Here is a 27156-nt window from a genome sequence, read left to right as displayed (position 1 = left end):
TTAAAAAAAAAAAAAAAAAAAAAAGCAGGTGACCCCTTTACTTTTGAAAGAGATGAACTGCTTTTTTTTCATGCCAGGTTCATCACATTTGACAATAAAAACTTGCAGGAAACAGAGTGAACAAACTGCGCAGTAGCATGGAGGGCAATGATGCTGTTTCTATGGTTACAGTCTGTTTTGCAAACTAATTGCTGACTGAATGATGTTGGATAAAGCGGCAAACGCGACGCGTTACCTGCTGCGTTCACCTGGGTTTAGTGTTTGCAGGGTCACGAGACCCAGGGTTGAAAGCCTATTAAACCCTTTCCCACTGCAGTCAAAGATTAGGGGTTTTTTGGCAGTTGGAAAACAATACTTCACCCAAAAATAGTATGATTTACCAATCAGTTACACATGGATGGGTGACCTGAGTTCATGTTTCCCCCATGCAAGCTGGTTCTTGGTCTGCCCTGCAAGTACCTGGAACACCTCCTGACTGAGGCACCCAGGTAGCGTCCTGACTCGATGCCCAAACCACCTCGACCGGCTCCTTTCATTGCCAATGTGCAGCGGCTCCCCTCTGAGTCCCTGACCTTAACCCAGAGGTCCTTCCTGAGGAAACCCTTTTCGGCCACCTGTATCCGCCATCTTGTTCTTCTGGTCATGACCCATAATTCATGACCGGTGTTGGGAACCAAGACTGACCGGTTGATCGGGAGCTTTGCCCCCCGGCTCAGCTCTCTGTTTGTTACAACGGTGCGGTCGAGAGAATGCTAATCTGTTCCCGCTTCTCCGAGTCTCCGGCCCACCTCATGATCCATCATCCCCTCGATCAAGAACAGGACCCTGAGATTCTTGAACTCCGTCACTCGGGGTAAGGACTCATACCCTGCCTGAGGTGGACTGAGTGGCGAGGGGAGAAACGCACAATATGAGGGATCGAAACACAAATATTTCTTGCATTCGTAACCCATCTTCATGAAGTTCTTTGCTCTGCCCCGCCATGTCTCCTGATCATCAGCCTGCTACTTTAGGCATGAGCCTGCAGACAAAGCAACAGCCGCAGGTGAAAACCTCCTTCTAATCCTGCTCCAGATTCCTCAGAATCCATCAGTAAACCATCACTTCCTGCTCCAGGTTCCAACGATCTTCAGTCCATAGTAAGATTACACACTGATAAGAGTCTTTTCTTTCCGATTCCACAGCAAAAAAATGTCAACAGTTCCATTATTTCACATCTGATAAGCAGCCAGCCCGCCTCTCTCTGGCAAAAAAAAAAAAAAAAAAACGCTAAAAAGCAAGAATTCCAGTCCTGCTGATACAAACCATTACATTTGAAATCATTTACTCCGCTTGACATTTTTATTGCCCTTACAGCTGATGAATCATGTAGAAAATTATAGTTCCTTGGGGGGGGGGGGGAACCTTCGGATCTCAACTTTTTCTATGTACTGAAGAAGTGGAACAAAAGCTGCTGTAAAAGGGGGAGGGGTTAAAGCGTTACGCACTGGCAGCCTTGATGCGCTGTTACTCATCACTCTCACTTGCTGCTAACCTAGAATCTGAGGTATTTCTCTGCCCTGGTCGGAATGATGAGAACCTCATTTGTCTTGGGTGTATTAACAGCAGCTTGAAGCGGCGTAATCCTCCATTAACAAGCAATTTTCTATGGAGTTGCAGTTTTTTTGGGTTGTTTTTCCACGTTGAAACCTCATTCTTGCAAGTTCAACCGAGGATTTAACAGACAGCGGCGCTCATCCCCTGCAGCACTCGTGCGATTGGCTGTCAGGGCGTGATGCTTTTGTCGAATAAACGGGATTTAGGAGTCCCTGGGAAAATATGTAGTGAATGTATACAATAAATAGATGCAGTCAGAATGGATTTCTTACCTTATAAAGTCTGGACAGTACATTGTCCCCCTGGGCTTCTCTCCGACTCACGTTCCCAAGTTGTATTTGCTTTTTAAGACTTTTTCCTGTGTTTTGTTTTTGTTTTTTTTAATATCTCTCTCTTTAAGGAGCTTTTCCTTTCCTTGAACAGCTAACATTTAAGTCTAGTTGATAAATCAGTTCAGAAATTAAAATAATTTCTTGGGAACAAACACCTTTTTCAAGCAAATTCCTTGTATTAAACTATATTTCATATTTTGGACTTCGGAGATTAATTTTTTTCTTTTCTTTTTTTTTAAATGATCAGTTGAGTTCTGAATTGTTTAATTCTTTTTTTGATTACCAAAAACAAAAAAACAAAAAAACCTGTCATCAGTAATTAAAAAAAACAATTTCAACGGAACATCTCAATCCTGACATCTGAACATCACTCACACCATCCAGTGCTGGAACCTGAACTGGTTCCCTTGGAAAGGTTTTGGAACGGTTCTACTCCTCCTTCTGTCGCAGAGTTGGAGACACCCAGTGAAGGAAATGAACTCTGACCTCTTGCATCCTCCGTCTCTTTCTCTCCGACACCCATAGAAACTAAGAAGACGATTCTAAACCGGCGCCCCGGCCCATCGGAGTAATCATTATTAAATGTTGGCCCCGTGTGTGCCACTGTCAGGAGGAATCGAGTGTCATTTCCTAGTCGGCCCGTTTCAGACGGAGGTTTGGCACCATTACCGGGGCCGCGCGGCACCACATCCCCCCCACGACAGAGCTCTGATCTGGACCGCAGCCTGCCGCCAGGCCGACCAAAGACAACCGTATTGTTTTCCAATCACTGCTTATGAGGTCTCAACCACAGAAAGGTTGCTCCTAAAGAGGATAGAGACCACCAGAGCAGCCAGAGGAGTCCTCTCACCAGCTTGGAGGGGGGTGGGTGAAACAGAAGGAGGAGAGAAAATGTGTGTGTGTGTGTGTGTGTGTGTGTGTGTGTGTGTGTGTGTGTGTGTGTGTACTACACAAACCTCAATTCCCACATTTTGAATGAAATCCAACCTGCTCTACAAGTGCTTCTTTAGACATTTTCTCATCTTCGAAGCCACAAAAAAAAAAAGCTGACTCGTGTGATGTTTTTAGGCGCAGTTCTCACCAGCCTTGACCCATACCTGTGTGTTTTGCCCTCATCTGGCTGCAAAAAAAAAAGAAGAAAAAAAAAAGAAAACCCACAACACATGTACTCAGCAGCAACAGCAGCATAACACAGGAAGCTTCTGTGGAGGAGTGTGCGTGTCCCCGCACATGTCACTCAGAAGGCTGGTGCTCACTGTCAACACGTCACCGTCGTTACTTATCACGTTTAAAACGAAGAGTCTTCAGATAAAATCACTCAGTGACACAGTCGTGTAGACCGAGGAGTATTTCTCCATCACACACACACACATACACACACACACACACACATATGAGCACAACGCGCACGCCCCCCCCCCCCCCCCCCCCCCCCAGGCGACAAGATGTTGAGCCCTGCAGCCCTTATCGGCGCGAGTCATTAGAATCCATTAATGGCAAATAAACGCAACACTTACGAGGTAGGAATTCTGCCTGTCGAGGAACACGGAGTCTCCCATGGTTCCGAATAAGTATCCACATGTAGCAAAGAAAAAAAAAAGGAAAAAAATATACGATATCCTTTTAAGTCCAAAAAAAAAAAAGAAAAGAAGTGTGAGCGCGCTGCAGAGGAGCGTAAAAAAAAAAAAGAAGAAGAAGTGTCCTGTTCCTTCTCAGAGCGCGAGAAGGAACAGACAGTGTTAGACTTTTCTTTTTCTACTGCAAGTCTCCGATGAGGTTCTAGTTGATGTCTTTCCACCAGTCAGAAGCGCGTGTCACTGAACCATACGCGCCAGAAAGGACACCACTGCGCGTAATGCGTAACGGATCCATACTGCGCGCTCAGTGGACTCTGAGGAGGGCAGATGCTGAACCAAACCAGGAGAGGTAGACAGTACGGTCCGCTTCGAGGGAGTGTAGGGCTTAACTTCCGGTTTATATTTTCAAAATAATACAATAAGGGTTGAGTGGGCGTGTCCTAAATGCTCCACGAGTATGTAAACATGTTTCCACCACTGAACCCTGATTTAAGTACTGCAAGTTGAAAAGTTGTCTGATTGCTCCTGTATATCTTCATTATTTAATACTACTACTAATAATAATAATAAACTGTTACAATGTCCTTTATATGTATTTCTGAAAAAGACAACATCTTTTCAAAGAAAGAAAATAAAAAGAGGAGATGAAATTGAAATCAATAAATTGGATAAAGCACAAGTGATAAAATAATAAATGAATAATTGTATTTACAGCCAGAACCGTTCAAATCTAGGGTTACGAACTGAGTCATTGTAAAAGACGGGTTTGAATAAATGTGAAAACAAATAAATTGAAATACAGAATTACATGATTGGATAAAATCATTTAAGCAAAAGACAGAAAAATGTAAAAAGTGTTTTCTTACATGCTTTAGTATTAAATGTTTATTGAATATGATAAAGAGTATCCCTATCATCTAAAACCCCCGTTAAAAATACAGGGTTACGCTTTTATTTTGAAGGTCAGGTGATACATTTCCGATCTTATTTCAATGTTCTCCGAGCGTACTTGACACTGGCAGAGGGAGTGAGGGAGAAGAGAAGGGGCGGGGGGCCTGACAGGGGATGAGCAGCTGAAGAAGCCTCCGATTGGCAACAGCAGGGCCGCTCAAATGTTTTCTTGTCTGTCAACCAAAAATTGATAAGGTTTGAGGAGGGAAGTCCATAGAAGGAGATGTTAGCAGGGCTCCGCTTTCTGTTTCCTCCACTCAACTTTCAGCTCCAGCTGCACAGGAGAAATAAACTCTTCCATTTTATGCTTTCATGACCAAGATAACAATTAATATTGGACCCAATGTGACCCACATCAGAGCCAGAAGTTCCAAACGTGCTGGGGGGGTGGTATAAATATGCCCAAAAAAAAAGAAAAGAAATGATACTCCCAATTTGATCTCCTAGCAACAAGGGATATTCCGCATAAATCAAATTAAACTTGATTTCTGTTGCTATGAATGAGCATTTCCCTATTTCCCTTTTCTGATTTGACCGTGACAAGTCCACCAACGTCAGCTTCTAATGGGAAGGAGGTGGAGGAGTGGAGGGGGGGGGCTTGTGCAATACTTGATGTGGAACTAATGTTGGGCAATCTGTGTCGAAAGGCTTCCATCCCAACTCATAAAACAACAACAACAATAAAAAAAAGAAAGAAAGATGCAGAGCGATGAAAAACAAATGTTTTTTTGATCAAGGACACGGTGGCTGTGGAGTACGTGCTGCCTGCCTCACCAGCCTCCGGAGAGCCCCACCGGCTTTGCCCTGCGTTGACACTTCTCTCACTTCTCTTGAAGAGTTAATAAGCGAGACTGGATTCCTCCCTTCACTTATCTGATAGCGGCGGAACCATGTAAAGAATGCTGAAAAGTTTAGCAGGCTTTTCTCCACGTTTAGGAGCAGGAGTGCATGGATTAATCCGTCCTGATGCTTGAAGGACAGTTTTTGTTTCCGTTGTTGTAACTTGTCGCAGCAGTTTTATGTCAATGTGTCGTGTCCCTACCCCATCTACTGAGGACAGTGAAGTATGACTGCAATAACCAGTAGTGTCCTACATACGGGGACCATATGAGGACAGCCTATTCATCTACTGCTACATTGAAATGTTTACATCGCTCGCCGGGGTGATATGACACCCTCCTTCCAAAGACTGAATGCCTGAGGAGTGAAATCACCCCACGGACTGGAAAGAATTCTGCTAAAGCGCTTAAAGACGATCCAGTAAAACGACAAAGAAAAGTCCTTGGATGCGTTCAATAAACACTTGTAGAGTAGATAGTTTGCAAGTGCAGGATGGAAGTATTTGCATGCATCACGCGGCGGGGTTTACTCTGGATGGGTCACCAGTCTGTCGCAGGGCCATCAGGAGCAATTAGGGGCTCAGTGTCTTGCTCAAGGATACTTGGACATGGTCAGAGGGGAAGTGAAGATCGAACCAGCGACCCTTCGGTTGCTCGACGGCCACTCTACCTCTGAGCCACGCCGTCCCAGTTTAAAACCTCCACAACAGTTTGACTAAACCGCCATTTTCACGACCCTGTATTTGGCCCAATGCGCTTTGTCTCTTTTGACTGTTTACGCAACTGACGCAACCGTGATTGGTTGGTCAAAGTGAAACCAGAAGCTTCTCTGCTCTGACATTTTCCCACTTGACTCCAGATTCATTTAAAAAAAAATAATTATCAGAAGGAAAAATGTGTGGTTCTCCATGGGAACTCTGAGCCACGCGTGTGAGCACTTTGGAGGCGCTGAGGCTGAGTGACCCCTCGAATACACTTAATTCAATTCAATTTAATATTAAATGATAATTAGATTTGGACTATCATATCCAAACGTGTTCCACACATGCACTGAACTGTTCCATAAACACTGCTGAATTTGAAACGGTGTACAGAACAGTCGTTCCAGCGGCGCTCTCTCGCTCGTTCTACCACCGGAGCAGAGAATGACATCATCATGATCCTATTAAAGAGTCACAGAACAGCTGCTCAATAGTTTTGGCATCAGCGAGTACAGTGTGTTAGTGTGTAAAATCACACGTGTTGTTGTGATTCCTCTCGATTCCAGCGGGGGGAGACAAACTGCGCACTATAGCTTTAAGGCTACAAAGGCTATTGGCGGTCATCCTGTGGAAGGTGATGTCCAGAGTGGCGCACGGATAAATCATCTTTCAAATTCACATGAAATATTCAGAATCAGTCGTGTTGCTACTTGGTCGGATATTGTGAAATTTTAGATGATGAGCGTTTAATGGCAAGGTCAACCAGCAACAATTCAAGTCCAACTTGGTACGCGTACGTACATGTGGACTGATGGGGTTTTTACAGTAGAAATACTGTAAACCCAGTTTCACATTCTGGCTGTCAAATTACTAAAAATAAGCGGGAATAAGTTTACGAACGGCTGCTTCTGTTACGTATCGTTCCAATTCCCTCCGTAGAGCCGCGTGTTTACCTATGAAATTAGCCTGTTGTCTTTTAGTTCTGACTTTCAGATGTTGAAGTCTGACCTCAGTTTCACGGGAGTGACTGAACGGGTGGAAGAGAGAGGGAATGAGAGATGGGGGAGAGGGTGGAGGGGCGGAGGGGTGGTAGTAAAAGAGGGAAGAAAAAAATCTGGGCACACATAAACGAATTTACAGCAGGAGCAGCACAAAGCAGCTCTAGTGGATGACCTCAGTACTGGGGAATGTGTGTGTGTGTGTGTGTGTGTGTGTGTGTGTGTGTGTGTGTGTGTGTGTGTGCGCGCGTGCGCACTTGGCTTCGATACAAACATACACTATTAGCTAATTATTTATTGTCAAGGGTCTCAGACCGCAATTTCACTGAGGCATTTTCTTAAACAGTCAGCATCAAAACACACACACACACACACACACACACACACACACACACACACTGTGTGACAACAGTATAGGTCTGGATTCAATCTGGACCCTTCTATCAACAGCCCAACCCACTTGTCTTAAATCTCCGTAGCCTGTCCTGGGGGCCAATGGGGGTGGGGGGGTCTTGGGTCCTGGCCCAGTGAAGTTGTATGGCTTTTATCTCCAAACCCACCTCCTCCATTACAGCCTTCTATAAGTGAGTGGCAGGTCTGCAGTGGGAATGCCGGGACCAGCCCAGACCTTTAGGGTCCCGTCAAATTCAGAATTCAAACGGTTCAAAAGCACGAAAATATGACATGAAAGTAGCTGAGTATCGGTTCCACATGTGTGTTTTTGCTCCCTGTCAATTTGTATTTCACGTTGTGCAACTCATTATAAAACCTGCAGGCATTTTTAGGACTTAGTTTAGAGGGTCTTCAGGACTTCCTTCAACTGATACAGCGTCAAATGTACAGGAGTCATCCAACACGTACATTCATCAAGAGTGTAAAAAGTTGAAGCGTTTAACGAAAAATACCTTTAAATTTGTGCAAGAAGTTAATAAGGAAGGAGCTTCAATTAAAGATCAATTATATTTGTGTCTCAAGCCGGTGCAGATTCAGGAAAATGTACACCTCAGCAGTCTTGTATTTCTCTCTGTACTACATATATGTAAAATATACTTTGTATATAAAATGTACTTTTATAAATGTACTTCTTTGGATGACTTGGGGCTTTGTTGGGTTTCTTTTCAGTCCGTTAACGTTTGTTAAATGAAGAATATTCCACATCATCAAAGAGAAGAGGATTTGCCTTTTATTTTTTTGCCTCACTTCAACGTTACAAATGCAGCAGAACTGGTTTCAAACGCTTTTATCAACATGACATCACCTGTCGCTTCAGAAAATATCCAACTAACATCTAAAGTGTGTGTGAGTGTGTGTGTGCGTGCGCACGTGCAGGTGTTGTTCGGGCCAGCATGCGTACCTCCGCACCATCACTTGACTCTGGTGATGTCATAAAGACGTATCTGTCGGCGAGACGTGCCGGCGTGTCTCGCCACTCCTCTCGTCTGTCTCTCTGCTCATGTGCTGGCCTGACCTTTGACCTTTCCACTCATTTCTCCATCTCTCTCCCTCTGCTCTGTCAGCCTTTTCTGCGCGACTGCACTTCCACTGAAGAACGGCAGCAGCTCGCTTTTACATTATTAACCCTGCACTTGGTCTCCTACTTCAAAACTGATGCTGACAAACATCTTTTTTTTTTAAATATCAGCAGGAAGTGGAGGGAATTATTTTGAAACAAACCCTATTCTTGTATGTTGCACTGTTACGCGACAACGTCCTGACAGCAGTTGGATCCTTTAAGAGAATAAAGCAAATATAGAAAAAAACAACTAAGTACTACACTAAAAAGTTAACTGCCCTCGCAAGTACTTCCAATAGCAGTATATACAGTCACAGGGAGTGTCACGTCGTTCATTATGTCATCTGATTATTTTTAATCCTGTGGTTACATTTTTAACTCGGAAATAAAGTCAAACACCGTCCGATTCAAAATGAGCTTGAGGAATGTAAAGGTTTATCCTTTGAAACGACTCGACAGACGAGCACAGCAGTGGCAAACGTGTTCTTGCGCACAAAGAACATGTTTATTGGATCTTTGGGTGCAACAAAAATCCGGACTTGTGAAATAATTAGCTGTCAAATATTTGCAACTGAATTATAAAGTACTAGATTTTCCTTCGGGGATGACACCATCGATACGTCGTCCTTTTGGAAACGTTTATTTTTATTTGATTTTATTATTTTTTTTCTGTTAAAAATGCTTGTATAATGGTTTTTGTTGTTGTTGTTGTTGTTGTTGTTTTGAAGCTCGTGCTCCTCCACCTTAATGCGCGCCTCCTTAATATTTTTTTCAACCACAACAGTTGCCATGGTGTCTGAGCTCGCCAGCTGTGCCAGACAGAACAATAACAAGGGTGTGTGTATCTGTGTGATAGGGTTTGTGTGTGTGTGTGTGTGTGTGTGTGTGTGTATTCAGAGCATAATAGTATTGAAACCACTTGCTTTCACCTGCAAACATGCCAAGTTTGAGAAAATATGATCCCGCTTATCAGCCATTTATGTGGGAAAATAACTGCAGATATTTTTGGGGTTTTTATATGTTTTTCTTGTGTGTGTGTGTGTGTGTGTGTGTGTGTGTGTGTGTGTGTGTGTGTGTTTGTGTGTGTGTTTTGTTTGTGTTTTTGGTATTTTTGTCATCACGTTGCATCCGTTTGCCAGGCAGCTTTCGCTTGTTGTCACGGTAACAGGTTGAAAGCGTCTCAGAGGGAGAAGAAATCCCCGCGGGATTTAGCACGAGCGCTCGGGGATTTTTACGAGAAACGCGCGCTAAAAGCAAAACCTCTACAAATGTCACCTTTGTTCCTCGACAAGCAAAAACACCTTCTTCTTTTTTTGTTTTTTGTTTTTTTGTTTAAGAATTCGAGCCGAAAGGAAAGTCGTCTTTCTCTCCTCGAATCAGAAGCGAAAGAGGTATTTTGGATTTCTTCACCCCGATGTCCTTTTGCCTGGTTTCCGCCTGACACTGGAGGTCGGAAGGAACTGGAACAGCCGCTGCAGAATCTCCAGAGACGCCTGCATGAGAGCCGAAGGTTTTTGGACCAGCTTGAATAATAGAATCAAATGTCCAGTGAGCGAAGTGACATTGACTCTCTCTCTCTCTCTCTCTCTCTCTCTCTCTCTCTCTCCAAACACTTTCTGGATTCGCCATTAAAAACCGCTTCTACCTCAAGTGAAGCTGCATGTTTACACAAAAACTTACTTCACTCAAATTCCTTCCGAGCAGCGGAACCAAGACGAACTGCTAACTAGTTCCTTGCTTTTATTTTAATCGGTCTTCTTGGTTCTTATTCCTGAAAAATGACCTCAGGCTGACTGATACGATGAACCAGCGTCGCCACTGCATTTCATAGCTTTAAAGACCAGTTGATGGAACTCTGGAAAACAAGTCATTCCGTCAGAAATGCTTTGAATCAGAAGGAAACCACTTCAGTTTGTTGCCTCAAGTTCGGTTAAAAAAAACGAAAACTACTCCGCTAACCAGAGGGATTTTACTGATTGTGTTCAAAATTGTCGCAATTTTATGTACTTTTGTTGTAAAACTGAGATACTGCACGTGATTGAATGTTCACGAGTCTCTCCTCCACAAGCCTGACTCGCCCACATCCGCTGTGAGGTGCTTCGCCGTGCTCGCATACAAAACAGGTTTACCTCCAGTGTTTTGTTTTGGGTTTTTTTTTTAATGCAAATTTCATGCAAATGATTCAATACCTCAGCCGCTTGTGTTATTTTGCTTGTCTCCGATGATAATCAGCTCAATCCGTCCACTGTCTCACTGACGCGGCTCATTCAAGTCCTCTACATCTGTATTTTTTCACCGTTTCCTGCCTCCTTTTTTTGTGTGTTTTTGCCTCGGCGCATTTTCTACGTTTGGCGGGACGCGAATTAGCAGGTGCGGTTCTTTTTTTTTTTTTTTTTCTCAACGTTTAGCGTTGATGCATTTCCCCCCCAAAATTGTATCCAACATTGCACGCTTACGTTTGCAAAAGCTTTGATCCGTGCAGTCACCCGACCTCAATCCAAACTTTATCGACTGCAGCTGAACAGCCTCGCTTCTTCTCAGCCCGGGGGGTTTAAATATTTAGTCCGCAGTATAAACACGGCCACCATCTTGGAATGCTGTGCTCTTACGTTTATCGTTGTACTGATACAAGTCAGAGCCCAAATAGCTGATTCATCCAAATACGTTCCAACCACATATTTTCAGCTTCTTCCTCGAAGGAGAAGAAAAAAGAAAGAAATGTTCTCGCCCTCCCGTCACCGTCGTTCGTCATCTCTTGGCTTTCACATGATGTCGATTCCAAATCGTTCACTGTGGAGGGTTAATTTTTTTTTTTTTCATCTTTTTCATGAGATGAAATGTGAGTTTGTTGCATCTCTGAAGCCCAACAGTGCGTAGCGTGCAGGACAACCTGGATCTTTTGAGGAGGAAAGAAGTGATTTTGCTGGTTTTGTCATCATCGATCATTTTTTTTTTTTTAACCAACCATATTCATGCTAAATAATAGCGCGTAAAAGCAGCATAAACTGTCTTGAGTGGTGTAAAAATTTGGATGAAAGAAAGAAAGTCGAAGAAAGAAAAGAAAAGAGGTGAGTCGATAGATACATCCCTTTTTTTTCTTTCTTTTTTTTCTTTCTTTTTTTTTGTCTCTGGAATGCAGTTGGAATCCAAGCTTGACTCCCCTTACTGGCTCAACCCAAACTCCCACCACCTCATAATCTGCTACACAGACATGTGCACAAACTGCATTTGAACTCAGATTAAAATTGTTAGCTCACTGCGCTGGACTCAGTTTTAAAGAACAGAACAAAACACACACACACACACACACACACACACATACAAAAATGCATTTACCAAAACAGATTTTTGTGTGAAAAAAAAGAACACATCTGAATTTACCAAAACAGTTTCTTTGCAAATCATAACAGCCGGTCAGTAATACGAGTATTTCGGTTTTATTCCAGAAAAACAAGAGATCATGTCCACAGTTTATGACCGTCAAGAACATGTAGTGGTGTCATATTCGGCGAATACATTTATGCTGAACCCATTCTGAACCATTCACAAATAATCCCTAGACGATATAATGATGCCAAAATCTTTTCAAATCTATTTATGATTTCTGTCATTGTTCCTCATGTCTGATTGTTCCATTGCCCAGAACCTGCACACAAACTGCGTCAGAAGCTTTCGAACGTATAAACTCTCTCCTAATGCTTACGTTCGTGAAGGATGCTTTCTTTGTTCTCACTCCGACGAGCCAGGATCGGGTGCTGTGTTTACATCAGTGAGCTGTTGCCGTGGCAACAGACGACACCCCCACCCCCATCCAGCGTCTGCAGATTCAAAATCCTTGAATCATCAACAAAGCAAGGTGGATGCATTTTACCTCATGGAATGAAATTAATATGGGCTGATTGTTATGTTGCTTTATTCCTTTAGCATCAAACGTATGTACGCTAACACTCACTCAGCACACTATTAGCAAGAATACCAGACTGTGGTGTTGATGGGAGGCTCACTAGGAGTCTTGAGATGTGAAAAGAGAGACAAAGCAACAGTAAAAGGAACAGGAACCCAATCGATTCTGGAATTTTAGATCAAGGATCGTTTCAGCCACTGTCAGGGCACCGTTAGCAAAGCCTAGCCTAGCCACAGCTCCTTTTGATTTACCTTCCTTGCAAAGCTACTCTGAGGTCATTAAAATCTCATATTTCCGTGGTCAAGCCCAGAAAGCATCATCCACTCGTGCGTAGGTCCCTGAACTAAATCCTCTCAACGCCATTAATTAATGAACCAAATCCAAACATCTACTTTGCACTGTTAGCATTGCATGAGAATAGCTTGCTGTTCAAAAGCTAGCAGCCTGTCTCTACTGTCAACAGAGTGCAAAATGGAAAGATTTAATAAGTTCATAAAGCCAAAAGGCATGCAGGTTCACATTCCAAATATCTGAGTACACACACACACACACACACACACACACACACACACACACACATGCACACACTCTACATGACTGTGGTAAGTCATTTCAGAGCCTATTAAATCACCATTAACACACAGCCTCCCTGCTAGCCAAAGCTAATCCAACCCAGGTGTGTGTGTGTTTGTGGGTTTTTACACCATTCCTCCATGCTCCTGCAGTAATGAACACTCTCTTTTTCCCCCTCTTCTTTCTCTCTGTTTCGTATCACTCGCTCTTCACAACTCCGCAACATCAAAACGCCTCCAATTAGTTCAAATTAAGAGCAAATTACATGTCTCAGTGGGAGTATAGAGGGACACACCTCTGTTAATCTGATTAAGCTCAGTCAGTCTGCAAGGAGGAAGGCGCTCGCTTCATTGTTTGCTCAGCCTGAAGAGCATTCGTTGTTTTTTTTCCAAGCGTGTATCACACACGCCACTTGATGAGCTGCAGTGATCGTTGGTGCCGCTTTTATTTTCCATCCCTTCATTTCAAAAGACAAAGAGTCTGTTTTCGATTCAGAGTGTCTGAATAATGAGGCCGGAGTAGACAACGGGGTTCTGAAGTAGGCAGCAAGATGGAGGAAGGTGCTGACAACAGTGTTTGGGTAGTTATTGAAAGTAAGGAATGCATTACACATTACGAGTTCTCACTCTAGACCCGGTGGTTTTAGCTGCTAGCTTTGTGTTAGCATGTTGTGTTAGCATGTTTGTGCTGCAGGTGCTTGAGTAGACTTGATGTGTCGTTGGCGGCGGTGCAGAAATTGAAGTGGATGTAATTTTCTAGCAATGTCAAAAGTGACCATGCTGCACCCCCCCTTCTTAAGTTAGGTGAAAATTGGCACCATTAGTTTTGCATCGTAATCCTGCAAATACACACACACACACACGCACACACAAACTGCAGTGATCACATGACCCTACCCTCTTAGTGGAGGGAATAATTTATCAACATTCAAACCTTTCAAGCATCTCTAACCGATTTAGAGCCTTTAAGCTACCAGTATTGGCTTTTTTGAAGAGTGTGGGATGTCCCACACTTGTATATCTATTTCTGTGAGGACCTTTCCCTAGCCCCCGCAACTTAAAATATAATCCTGATCCTAATCCTAACCTTGACCCTAAAACCAAGTCTTGAGGACTGGCCAAGTCACAATGTCCCCACAGTGACCGTGGTTTGTCAAGTGCTGGTTCACACAAGAATAGAAAGACATGCCCACACGTGCACAAACACTTAGACACACACACACACACACACACACACATACGTTAATGTTCTGGGAAGGTACTCTGCAGGAGGGAATATGATCTCTGCTTGGAAGTGACGCTGTTCCCTACTAAAGCAGTACAAACACACATTGTTATGCTTGTGTGTGTGAGAGAGAGAGAGAGAGAGAGTTGGTGACAGTACAAACAACTCCTCTCTACTGGAGCCCCCTTATGAGAGAATACTTAATGCTCACAATGCGAGCCCGGGGGATTTGATGGTTTAACAGCAATATTTATAGGAAAACCTACGAAACCCTCAAGATTTAAATATAAATATTTGAGGTCTACCATAATGTCAGCTTGTAAAACTTTACTGTCAATTTAACACATTTCAGGATCAGATTGTTAGGGTATTCTTTATTTGTTCAGCAAACACATCTATTGGCCCCCCCGAGCCGTGAAATATGTTCCGACTGAAGCTGGTGTCAGCTCTTGTCATGTTTTTGTTAGATATTCAGGACGTAAAGGGGCTGAGGAGATAGATGTGCACAGCTGTAACTGGCCACAATACAGCCCACCCACATTCTCCCTGTGATTCATCACTGCTGTGTTTATGTGTGTGTGTGTGTGTGTGTGTGTGTGTGTGTGTGTGTGTGTGTGTGTGTGTGTATAGACGCTGCTGGTCATGACGGATTTATTAGCAGCTGACTGGCACCCTCTGCTGGTTAAAATAACTCATTACACTGGAGTTTCATCATGCAATTCACCGAAAGGCCCACAAGATGACACAAGCAGCCTCAAGTTGACCGGCGAGGGCGGAAAATAGACCAGAAGAAACATAAGGTGATGGGGATGTAAAAGTTTGAGCGACAAACAAGTGACAAAATCTGAAAAACATTGTACTGTTAGAATGTTGACAAGTAAAATGAGGTAATCCAGTCTATTTCCTCACATTTATTACTTTTTGTTAACTTCATTTATATCTTTTTCTCGATTTTGTTTCTTGGTGCCCTCTTTTTCTACTTCCAATTGGCTTGTAAACCTGAAAAAAAAATTAGTGTATTGTTTTAGGTCAAATAAAAAAAGTACATCCCTAATTGGCCTCATTAGCATCCTGATGTTTAAATGGTTGCAGTGTCAATTAGTAATGCAATTTTTTTTCATAAAAACTGTAAAACCAAAAGGGCCTTTTTCATAAATGTATTATTGTTTTTTTTCTAATATTTGTATTTATGTTGTAAATAAAATGGTCAGGTAGACACAAGTTGCTTCGGTAAGGGAGCGACGCAAAACTGACCTTTTCAATCATGTCCGCCTGCAGTTCTACATTATAATTGTAATTATTACTAACAGCAGTTGCCCTTCTACTATTCTTCTACTATTCTGCTTTTTAACAAATAACATTTTCAAGATATTTTTAGTTGTTCCAGGATCCTTCATTTCCACTTAGTAGGAGAGGGTTTTACATGCAGTAGAGAGCATGACCACTAGATGGCAGCACATCGCTAATCCTCACCCAGCCGGCTCATAACAATGCCTTTCTGATAAGCTAATGCTTCACAATTGGAAGCCTCAGTTCTTTCACACAAACCTCAACAGACATTAAGACTGCAGATGTACACACACCACTCGTCCAATCTGAAACATGCTCCTGCAAACAATTCACCCCACACACACACACACACACACACACACACACACACGCCACCCCCACCCCTTCCTCTCTCTTCTGGTACTCGAGTGTGGACCCATTCCTGTGCTGAGCTATTTTTCTATTTATAGCAGCAAGAGCTCCGACTGGGTCTAAAAGGCTTGCTGCCTCATTCTGTTTTGCTTCCTTACAGTCTGACAGATTTGGAAGTTTGTGTGTGTGTGTGTGTGTGTGTGTGTGTGTGTGTGTGTGTGTGTGTGTGTGTGTGTGTCGGGGGGGGGGCTGGAACAACAAAAATCAGTTTTCAGGGCCAGTTTATCTTTCGCTGTCATGAAAAAGACGCTTCCGTCATCGTGAGTGGAAGTGTATGCTAAGCAGATGAAGATTCCTCAGGAAGTCTAGCCAGTGTCACTTAAGATGACTTCATCTCTACAGACCCTGTCGACCCTCAGAGGCCAGCGGCGGCAGATGTACGCTGCACAGCGTCTTTACACAGCTGAACAAAGACATGACCCAAGCTCTAGAAAGAGCCTCTTTGAGTTGGACCATTTGTTTGAGTTTACTATGAGCAGATAACGGTGAGCAGAGCTGAGGAGATAAGACGCTGGAGTGTGAGTGAGTGCCGTGCAGAGGAGCTGTGGCTGTGCTGCTGCTGCTGCAAAAAAAAAAAAAAAAAAGTAAAATATTGCAAAGACGAGATAGCGCATTTGTTTTGCATTGCCTCAGAGAGACTGCTTCACGAAAATCCACTTATATGTGGAAGAACATGCATATATCTTGAATCAAAGAATGGCAAAAGCATGCAATCTTGGTAAAATGACCCACCAGACCCTGCTACTGCCCCTAGTGGCTGTAAAATTGACTACAACCCACAATCACAGAGCAAGAGTAGCAGATGATGGAACTGTTCTTTCATAGTTCAGCTGTCAGTCAGCCTATTAGGTTGTTCACTGTGTCTGTGCTTGGCATCCCACAAACAATTAACTCTTCTGACTATTTTGTGTAAATGTGAGAATGACGCATCCCATCCCCAGAGGGTCGTATCGCTTCGCTCTCAAGACCAGTTCATTCATCAGAATATAAACGGTGCACATGTATTTTGAAGTAGAAACTTGTATTTGGATCGAGTTTCTTTTAAAAAGGGGTTTTCCCATCCATATTTAGGTAATTTAAGGAAATATCCCGGATAACAATTCATGTATGGCCCAAATGTGGCCAACCAAAGAGTCCGAAGTGCCAAACATGGCCCAGATGAGGCGTCTATCTCGGTAGCTGACTCTCAACAACAAATCCACTTCTTTTATTTGCATTCCCTCGAGTAAATTGTGGTTTTGGTGTGACAGGGTTAAACAAAGCCGTGAAGTTCAAGCGCGAGAGCTGAGTATTCTTTCATTTGGATCTTGTTTCTTCAAAAGTAAAATCAAGCTGATGTCATTTTTCTCCTCAGTCGCTGCGTTCAACTAAACGGAGAGGGGTCACCTAGTAGCCACCCCTCTTTGAGTAGGAGCCTCTGCATGAAGCTCTGACCTGGAATTCCAAATAAATAATCCACGATCCTCCCCTCTGTCTCGGGGGTACTCTCCCACGACAGAGGGGGCTGCACCAAACAATAACTACGGTGTCGTTAAACTAGATTCCTTGACACGTTTTTAAGGTTCAACCCCGATCCCAAGCATGCGCAGTTTTAATTCTCCACGCTTTAGCCCTCCGAGTAGCCTAAATCCTGCATGTGTGAGCAGGAACATTCTGTTAATCCTCACTCAATACGGCGTGAAAGTGTTTAATCGGTCATGAATCAGGGTCGCAAACAATCGGATCAGAGAGGTACAAAGCTGTAAAAATAGGACTGCAGGTAAAAAAGTAAGACTCCGTTAGAGTCAATTTGTGTGTGTGCAGAAAGAAAAAGAAAAGTCCTTAACTGAAATCAAATGCCTCAAACGAACATACAGTGGCTTGATGTAATCACAAACAAAATTGGATTTTATTCCTTTGGGCTAATTTTTCAGGACAGGATATGAACACGCAGGAACACTTGATGAAAGACAGATACTACTTACATAACCCAGAATGGCATATCAAGATAAAAGAATTAATATCCTCCGTAGGATCAAAAGTCAAATTAAAAAAAAAAAAAAAAAGTGGCCGCGTTCACGATGAAGATCAATTTGTGTCTTGGATTATTCAACTTTAATGAGTTTTCAAAGTTGTTCGACGGAAGCCAAGCGGGGCCGTTTTACTCGGTCTTGAGATTCCACCTTCATTTTATTGCATGACTTCTCGTTATCTTGAAAAGTAACAAAAGGTAGATTTCGCAATTCCGAGCGAAAATCCCTCAAAACTGGTGTTTAAATTGGCACCGTACTTATCGTTTGACAGACAGAAAGAAAAACTCCTTAACCGAGATTTAAAAAAAAAGAAACAACAACAACGTGTTTTTCTGTGGAACCACGTGAAGTATTTCTGAGTTTTCCCAGGGTGAGTACCATATCACAAGAGCTTACAATGATTGAGATGAGTACATAAATGGAAGTCGTAAACTTAACACACCCTGGCAGCTCTCATCACTGTCTTGAGATTAGCGAACACATCTGGGTCACTGTAACACACACACACACACACACACACACACACACACACACACCAATACACACGAGGATGGACTTCTTTTTTTTTTGCCTGTGAGACTCAAAAGTGCACAATTAGATCATCCACCCACTGCCCTCAGTCTCCCACACACACCAAACTGTAACTCAACACTGCTGCTTTCTCACACGGAGGAGCGCTTTAATCGGCAACAGACAGAGAGAGAGAGAGAGAGAGAGAGAGAGAGTGAGAGAGAGAGATTCTGGCTGCGGAAATTAATGTTTACTTTTCAGCCGTCTCTATTTCAAGCTGCTCTCCTTCTTCTTCTTTTTTTTTTCCCTCCCCCTTCATTGTTGAGAGAACATCCCAACGGAGATGTGAGATTGCAAGAACCCAAAACACTGATAAACAAAGCCCGCTGTGTCATATGGTCCTTGTCAACAGAGAATCATACAAAGCTGTCAAGACGTTGAGCCTCGTGAGGTTTCTGTGCACAGATGAGAAGTGGTTGGAGGAGATTTCTCACATACATTATACAGTGTGATGGGACGTGTCTCTGGCACTGCTCGAATCTGATTTGAATTAGATGTTATGATTACATAAAATCAGTATGTCAAAAAAAAAACTTCAATAAGGTGCCCGTTTTCTCATTCGTGCCGCACAGACCGAAGAATCAAATATTGTAAATTTACTGCAGTTTATATGATGCCGGGGCGGCGTGGCTCAGAGGTAGCGTGGCCGTCGAGCAACCGAAGGGTCGCTGGTTCCAGCCTCACTTCCCCAGGCGACCATGTCAAAGTATCCTTGAGCAAGATACTGAGCCCCTAATTGCTCCTGATGGCCCTGTGACGAACTGGTGACCCGTCCAGGGTGAACCCCGCCTCAAGCCCAGTGTCAGCTGGGATAGGCTCCAACCCCCCCGTGACCCTTGACAAATAAGCGGTATGGAAAATGGATGGATGATGGTTGGATTTATTTGATGTTGCAAAATGCTCCTCTCATCAAACAGTCGTGAAATCTAGTTTTGCAAAAGTAAAATAGTGCATCATCAGTCAATCGTATGAATTACAACTAATAACCCAGTATTCCCAGCAGTTTATTCCTTAGATTTGTGGAGCTTAAGACTCTTGCATCAGGCCGACCTCATCAAGAAACACAAGATGACCATGACCTCTAAACTATGCCCTGCAATGACGCGCTTGCAGCATGGGAAAAATAGAGATATATGATTAGTTATTTGTGGTGGAAACAAAAACGGACGGGCAGTAGTTGTTGTAGCTGGAGGGAAAATCGCGGCCACGAATATCTGGCCTGAAACTTGGGTTTCAAGCTAACATTTGGACACCTTTGCATCCGAGTCCAACCATACGGAGGGTTACATTTACTTGAAAAGATCCTCCCCTTGTTCAGGAGCTGATCCAGCACAGAGGGGAGAGGTAGTTCCCGTGAAGTTAGGAGAGAAAAAAAAAATACAAGACAAAATGGATAAAAATATTCGCATCCATAATTAACTGTGACTAAGTGTCAAAGAATATGTCTTGCCTACAACTCCCATATGAGTGGAATAAATGGAGATGGAGAGCTGGCTGCCTGTAAGTGATCTCTATAAACAGATTGTGCAAATAAATGCAGACTCTGTACGTGAGGGAGAAGCTTCTGGTTTCCCTTTAGCGTGAATGCAAGAGACGGAGCGCATTTGCCAAAAATTAAATTTTCTTTTTAAAGACTGTCGTCTGACAATTTAACAAAGCTGTTTTAATGGTTTTAAACTCTGAACTGTGCGTAAACTGGCTACTTTTGAAACAGTCAGCTCATATTCATCATCTTACAACTCCATGCAAATGTCTCAAGTTACCATACAGACTGTAAACAATGAGCAACGGAACAAGGAATTCTTGGAGCGGATATCCGCTGGTGACACCAGAACCCAGGAATAGTGTCATCAGAAACAGCCATTTGGTTCTGATTGCCACTGAGCAAGAAGCAGGGTATACTCTGGACAAGTTCTTTTTTTTTGGTCTGAGAACCTTAAGAGAACCCCTGCTGGTAGCAGAACCTTCCTGCTGTGAGGCAGTAGCACGGTGGTGCAGTGGTCAGCACTGCCGCCTCACAGCAAGAAGGTTCCAGGTTTGAGTCCCGGCTCCATCACGGGATCTTTCTGTGTGAGTCTGCATGTTCTCCCTGTTCCTGTGTGGGTTCTGTCTGGTACTCCAGCTTCCTCCCACAGTCCAAAGACATCAAGAGAGGACGAGGCTGATTGATACTCTAAATTGACTGTAGGTGTGACTGTGAGTGTGAATGGTTGTTCGTCTCTATGTGTTGGTCCTGTGATGGACTGGTGACCTGTCCAGGGTGAACCCCGCCTCTCGCCTGAAGGCTGCTGGGATAGGCTCCAGCCCCCCACCCCCCAACCCCCAACAGGATAAGAGGTAGAAAATGGAAATGGCTTCTCTGGTGCCACAATGATCATTTCATGTATTTTGTGTAACATCGCCCTGGATTAACATCTGATAGTAACATCTTGACCCTTAAGCAGGACGCGCTTTTTGTGTTCTTCACTGTTAAAATGATATTTTTTCCGTGCCAGGCCAAAGCAACTTGCAGGATTTGTGAGTTGTTCAACATTCGCGTTGTTTTCCGGCGATGAAACCGAATCAGAGCAACAGTTGGAGTACATTTTTATTTTTTATAGGTTACGCATTCTAAACTGCATTAATCTTCATTTTGAATACAAGATAGAAAAGAAAAATGAAGCAGGCATCTTTCACGTAATTCTATTTTAATGTTGCCTCTGAAAACAAACAATTGTGGTCTGTCAGTAGCTTGGACATGCATGCTACTAACCAGACCAATTAGATTTAATAAAGACCATAATCAAACTACAGTGCTTGCAGACCCACATTCTCCCAAGAGGGGACCAGTCTCAGACCAGGCAGCAGGGGGGCATCTGTACCACAACCAGGAAACAATGGAGTCAATTGTATTTGCTCTTAGATTTGGAAGGAAACTACAAATCCTTGAGCGTCAAAAGACAACTCAAAGACAAAACCCCTAAAGTGCTGCAAATTTCACAAGATGTACAACAAATATCTGACCACACATTAACTGTTTCGTGTTTTCTTTTTCCGATGCAGACATGAAGTTGGCTCGGAGGCCATTTTTATTTTTGACAAGACTTATTCAAATGGAACTGCGAACAGCTCCAAATTAAAAACGACTGCTTCAAGCCAAGAAAATCAACCTGTGTTCCATCGCTTCTGTTCAGTTCTGATGTTCTCTACGATGGAATCTACATGACGTTCTGGTTGCTCAAGCAGCAACAATCCATTATGAAGACATCTGCAGTCTCGCTACAGTGATAGTTTAAAAAAAAAATACTTGGAAGTGTCAGTGGTGGTGTGTGAATTCATTTTTTGATTTGCATTTTATTAAGAACATTCCAAAGATGTCAAACCATCGCAGGCTGAAGCCTCAAACACAACCTCCTTACTTTGAAGGAACTCAGGGAGGAAATCGGGGAGGAAAGGCAAAATGAAAAGCAGTTGGGTTCACAAGTTCAAGTCTCTGTTTCCTCAAGCAGGTTTGAAGGAAAACACAATGAGACATGTAGAATCTGACGCATCAAGAACGAATGAATAAACGTATGTATGTCGCATCACTCGTGAGTGGTCGATCCTTTGAAATGGAGAAATTGGTCTCATTCCGGCAGCAGTTGGTTGTTATCAGTGCATGTCTTGACATAGATTTTCTTCTTTTGTCTCTGTCAAATGTGACATGGAACATTTGAATCCCAAATTCCCGATCACTTCAGTCCGTACATTCTGCGGCATTTACATTTACGTATCCATAAGTTAAACCGTAACAAGTCCTCCAACCCAGACGCACAGGAGAGGGTCAGCACAAAAGAGTTACATCTCGTCACCCCATTAAAATTACGGCCTAAGTCATGATTTCAAGTTTTTGGGGAAAACACAAAAACGTAACCAAAAGCAGAGCGCCCTCTTGACATCGGCCATAGTCCATAGGGTGTAAAGAGCGCGATCCTTTCAACTAAGGATTTAGGTGATTTTACCAGCGATGGCCAGCATTATCAAGAGAGGATTTAGGCCTAAAACTCATTTTCGTCAAAAAAAAAAAGACTCAGGCCATTGTTTTAATAGGGTGTTAGTTCATTTAGGGACAGAACCATCATGGTTTTTTTTTTTGTTTAAATGGGCACTGTTGTTCATGTCTGTATGCAGTTCACAAAAATCCACACATCTTTACAAAACATGAACCAAACCACAATGAACCATCAAGTCAGCCTTTTCCCACAGACAGGAAACAGGTTTGTGGGTCCTAATTGGATCTGTTCTGGGTGTTCTCACCCTCAGTTTACTTGGTCTGAAGAACCAGATCAGATTTGCAGCACAAACTGAAAAATACTTTTTTATTTAACTTGCCCTTCCTCTTGCCTTATACACATGAGTGGTGATCACGTGACACACTACCCCCTCCATAGTGCTGATCCCCTGACGTGAAGTTGATGATGCGATGGTTCGGCTCAAAACTGGTCAGTTCGATAGACAGAACCAAGGTTCAGAGAATCTTGAATGGCTTTGGCTGAAGACCCTGCACCGCTTTGTAAGGAAAAGAGCTTAGTTTGCCTGGAACGTGACTCTTGCGCTCCCTCCACTTCAGTATACGGATGTGTTTCCCTTTGATTGACTTTATGTCATTTACTTTGTTGTCATGATCAATACAGCCTCTCGATGTTATCGATCACTCAGCCCCCTAATGATTTGGCACCCAACTATCCAATTAGGTGCATTCATTTCCCTAACCAGTGAGCGTGAACGTCAGCAGACAACAGCGACATTTCGTTCAGTGGTGCGTGCAACTTTTGCATACACGGCTCACAGTGCAATGCCATAAAGCTGTTTAAAAACTGTCAAGCTTTCCTTTAAAATGCGATGCACATGTACCGTTGCAAATGTGTGCAAGACAACCTGAGCAGATGAGCCACTCAGAGAGAGGAGCGGAGAGGTGAAACAGGCAAACGGGAGACGTAATGGTTTACAGAAAAAGCAACATCTGACAGTTATATTGGCTGTGATTGCTTAATAGATTTTTTCCATGGTCTGCTGTTGATATTAAATGAGCAGGCAGGCCAAAGACATCAGCAGAAAGTACTGCTTGTGTTGTTACAGTAGGAGGGTCGGTGAAAGCAGGGTGAGTGACTTCATATCAGCACGTGTTCTTGCAAAACAGCACACGTTGAACAACTGCGCTGGCTATTTTTAAAGGAACATTTATTCAAATTTGTTGTTAAACCGATGTTTTAAGTACAAAAATCTGGAACTGGATACAAGTTTTTACATAAAAGTACTGTCAAAGAATTAAAAGTTGAAGTATTCATCCTGCAAAAACAGCACAATCTAAATATTTTCACATCAGCTACCATTTCTGCCAATAGCAATGTATTTGTGTAAGGCCAATAGAGTTCTTAGATCCACACGCAGCACAACAACCAAGAGAGGAAATCCTGCTTGGTTAAGTTAATCTTAGTTGTTTATGGGGAGTCAGATTGTTGACATTGTACCATCTATTTTTGGAAACACTTATCTTGATGTCTTCAGAAGAAACTAAGTGAAGAAATTCCCAAAAGAGATATCCCAGCATGTGCAAAAATCTATTTATGACTCCATGACTGATAATAGAGGATGTAAAACACTTGAGCTGTGGTTCTTTTGCGGTCAGTTTTTTTTTTTTTTTTTTTAAATCAAACACACATTTCACCATCATCAAACAGCCACAAACTGCAGGCAGAGCGCACGGAGGGAGAAACCTCATGAGCGAGCTAATCAAGCGGGTAAATAGATGTAACGTTAGCCGGGAAGGCTAAAGAGGAGCTATTAGCCTGCACAGAATCTGTCAAAATATTAGCATTTGCTTTGCACGGGGTGTGACGATAATAGCTGGTTTGAGTGAGGGTTGAGATAGAATATCACAGTTGATTGATGCTAATCAAGTATCTTAGCATCTCACACAAGAGGACAAAGCAAAAGTCAAGTGTTGATTCGTGTCAACCTTCATCTGAAGAAGACATCTTTAAGAATTACAGTTGCTTACATGTTCTTCTTATCATTCTTGACTGCATCAAGCACTTCAAGAGAAACCAGACTGTTGTTTACTTCAGGGCAGTAAGTGTCCTCTTAGTGATGTTACATCCATTTTTAAACATTTCCAATGCTCCCTAATTTGTCTCCGAGCTAAATTTGGATTGCAGAACCTTGATTTGATGAATTACAACAATTAGATCTCTGATTAAAATATTCACACACACTCCGAGATGCATGTTAAGAAGCAGCTTAAAAGCTATTTGAGACAGTTTGTGGGCTTCTGTTACGTGACCGTGAAATATTTCAACACGTGGTATGTGAACTACCCAACGCAAAAAACATCTCAGCTTATTTTACTTGAGAAAACATTTTTCAAGCAGATGGTTCCGCATTGAAGTGTTTATAACAACATTCACTCAGGGTTGGAACGCTTGAAGTAAATACAACAAAGAACAACTTCTTCATCAGAAATGGAGGATTTTATACACTTGTCAACACCTGTTCAACCGCATGTTTAAGAAAATAGAAGCAGAGCTGGAGAAGATGGACTGAAGTCTAAATCAAGCGTCGAGGGCGTCGTTTTTGATTTAGAAAGTGGTGGTTTACTGGAATTCAACACCGTAGTAGCTGCAACTGCTGTAGTACGCTTACAAAACTCACATCTACCAGTTTTTAAAAGTGCCGGAGTTTGTCAAACGGCAGTTTAAGTAAAAAAACACAACCGTCTCGCAGAAATCTTTGCAGAGAATTTCGAAAAAGCAGAGTATTACCAGGAAACATACAAAAACTACAACAGTAGTAGGGTACTCCATGTTCTCCCTCCAAGGTCCACCTTTAAATAAGTGTGTACTTTAATTGTAGCAATCAAATTATGGAACACTCTAAAATAAGACAGTATAGAACAGCAATTTAATATAGCATAGCATGCAGTATGATAGTATATGATTGGTATTTTCTTTGTCTCAACTTCTGTACAATTCTTAGTGTTGTACGCAACAACTCCTCGTGTCTGTAAGGAGCAAACTGCCGAGTATTACTCTTCTTCTGTGTGTGAGTGAGAGGCAGGTGCAGTACAATCGTACTAAAGAAAGAAAGAAAGAAAGAAAGAAAGAGAATGGCCACCCAAAAAAAGCACTTGTGACACTTGCACATGAAAACCTTGTCCAAATTCAACACTAAAAAAAAAATCCAATGTTTTTTTAACGTCAAAACCACGTACTCACACATTCACACAAACACACACAAATATGCGCATAATTTAGTTTCTTTGGCTCGTTCTGCACCACCAAACTTTTGTGATAATCAGCCTCATTGTTTGCGTGTTAGCAGAATTACACAAAAACTCATGACACAACTTCCTTTGCAGAGGGTGAAAAAAAGCCTCAAATGAGCTGCGCTAGCAGAAGAATAATGGCTGCCAAACACAAACTGTTCCAGCCTGTCAGCCGCTGGGCGCCGACAGTTGGGAAACCATTGTTTTATGCGATGAGTCTTTATTTCTGTTGTGATACTGAGATGGTTTGGTCAGAATTTGGTTTTCAAAAAAAAAAAAACCCATGAAGGCATGACTGTGTCTTTGCTTGTAGCAACAGTTCAGACTGGTAGCATGATTAGCATCAGTTAGCATTTTTCTGGCTACTTCCAACACGAACGTCACCCCCGCCTTGCTTTCCCTCTGATGTGCATTAAAGTCTCTCTAAAAACCTGACTTTTAAGATCGTTTATTACATCTGAGGTGCAGAAACTCTGAGGGCGACAAAACATTGTTTATTTTTTTTACTCTTAGCGGGAAAAAACGTTCCGTTCATTCGTGCTAAGTTTGAATATTTTTTTTTAAATGCTTTGCAAGTGAATCAATATGCAATACAATCCCAAGTCTTGGTGTATCTTCATTTCCATATTTGACCTCACACCCAGCAGTGTGTGAAACAGTTCTTGGCTTCGTATTTGTACAAACGCTCAGAGGTGCAATAACTTCATGCTCCAGATTGTACTAATGACTCTGAAACTGCAAGGTTGATGGCCTCATGTTATCCTCAGTGGGCGAAGGAGGGGGTAGGGGGGTATGGCGCATGGAAAATACAATCAGAGCGGTGGGAAAACTCTACTACACTTCTCAGAGGAAGAGAGGGAGGAAAACTGTGTGTGTGAGAGTGACACACACGCTGCGATAAAGTGAGAGAGAGAAAGCCAAAGCTGGTCTTTGTAATAGGAAATGATGGGAGAGATGTTTTTGACCCTGTGACCACTCCCAGTCGTGAGAACTGGGGTCCTTAAAGACCCTCTCTTACACACACACACACACACACACACACACACACACACACACACACACACACACACAAGTAAGCCTCAAAAGTACCAAAGTTTCACTCTAAATTACAACAGCAAGAAAGGATTTATTGACATTTCACCTTTTTCTCAATAGAAACCCCCCCCCACACACACACACACACACACACTAAAGTAAGCCTCAAAAGTACCAAAGTTTCACTCTAAATTACAACAGCAAGAAAGGATTTATTGACATTTCACCTTTTTCTCAATAGAACCCCCCCCCCCCCCCACACACACACACACACACACACACACCACACACAGTTAATAACCCATGTGCCCTTGTGCAAAACAGCAACAGGCAGTGATGCTGGACAGC

General features: G+C 42.7%; 1 protein-coding gene across 2 annotated transcripts in view; it reads right to left on the bottom strand.

Moving 5' to 3' along the window:
* LOC147272616 (rho GTPase-activating protein 6-like) overlaps positions 1-27156 on the bottom strand; it is a 60273-nt gene that overhangs the window by 32389 nt on the left and 728 nt on the right. The window contains exon 1 of one of the 2 annotated variants that reach the window (XM_086198350.1): positions 3446-3850. The exons of the other annotated variant lie outside the window; for it this stretch is intronic. Within the exon in view, the coding sequence (XP_086054476.1) occupies positions 3446-3487 (42 nt within the window). The 5' untranslated portion in view covers positions 3488-3850. Of the gene's footprint in view, positions 1-3445; positions 3851-27156 lie in introns of those variants that run through there. 2 annotated transcript variants of the gene reach the window in all.

The sequence above is a fragment of the Aulostomus chinensis genome, chromosome 1 (genome assembly GCF_037954235.1).
Source record: "Aulostomus chinensis isolate RoL2024-O1b breed Wild chromosome 1, RoL_Achi_v1.0, whole genome shotgun sequence".
Lineage (NCBI taxonomy): Eukaryota > Metazoa > Chordata > Actinopteri > Syngnathiformes > Aulostomidae > Aulostomus > Aulostomus chinensis.
Note: the sequence above shows the minus strand (reverse complement) of the source record. Positions and strands in the feature narration are given on the sequence as shown.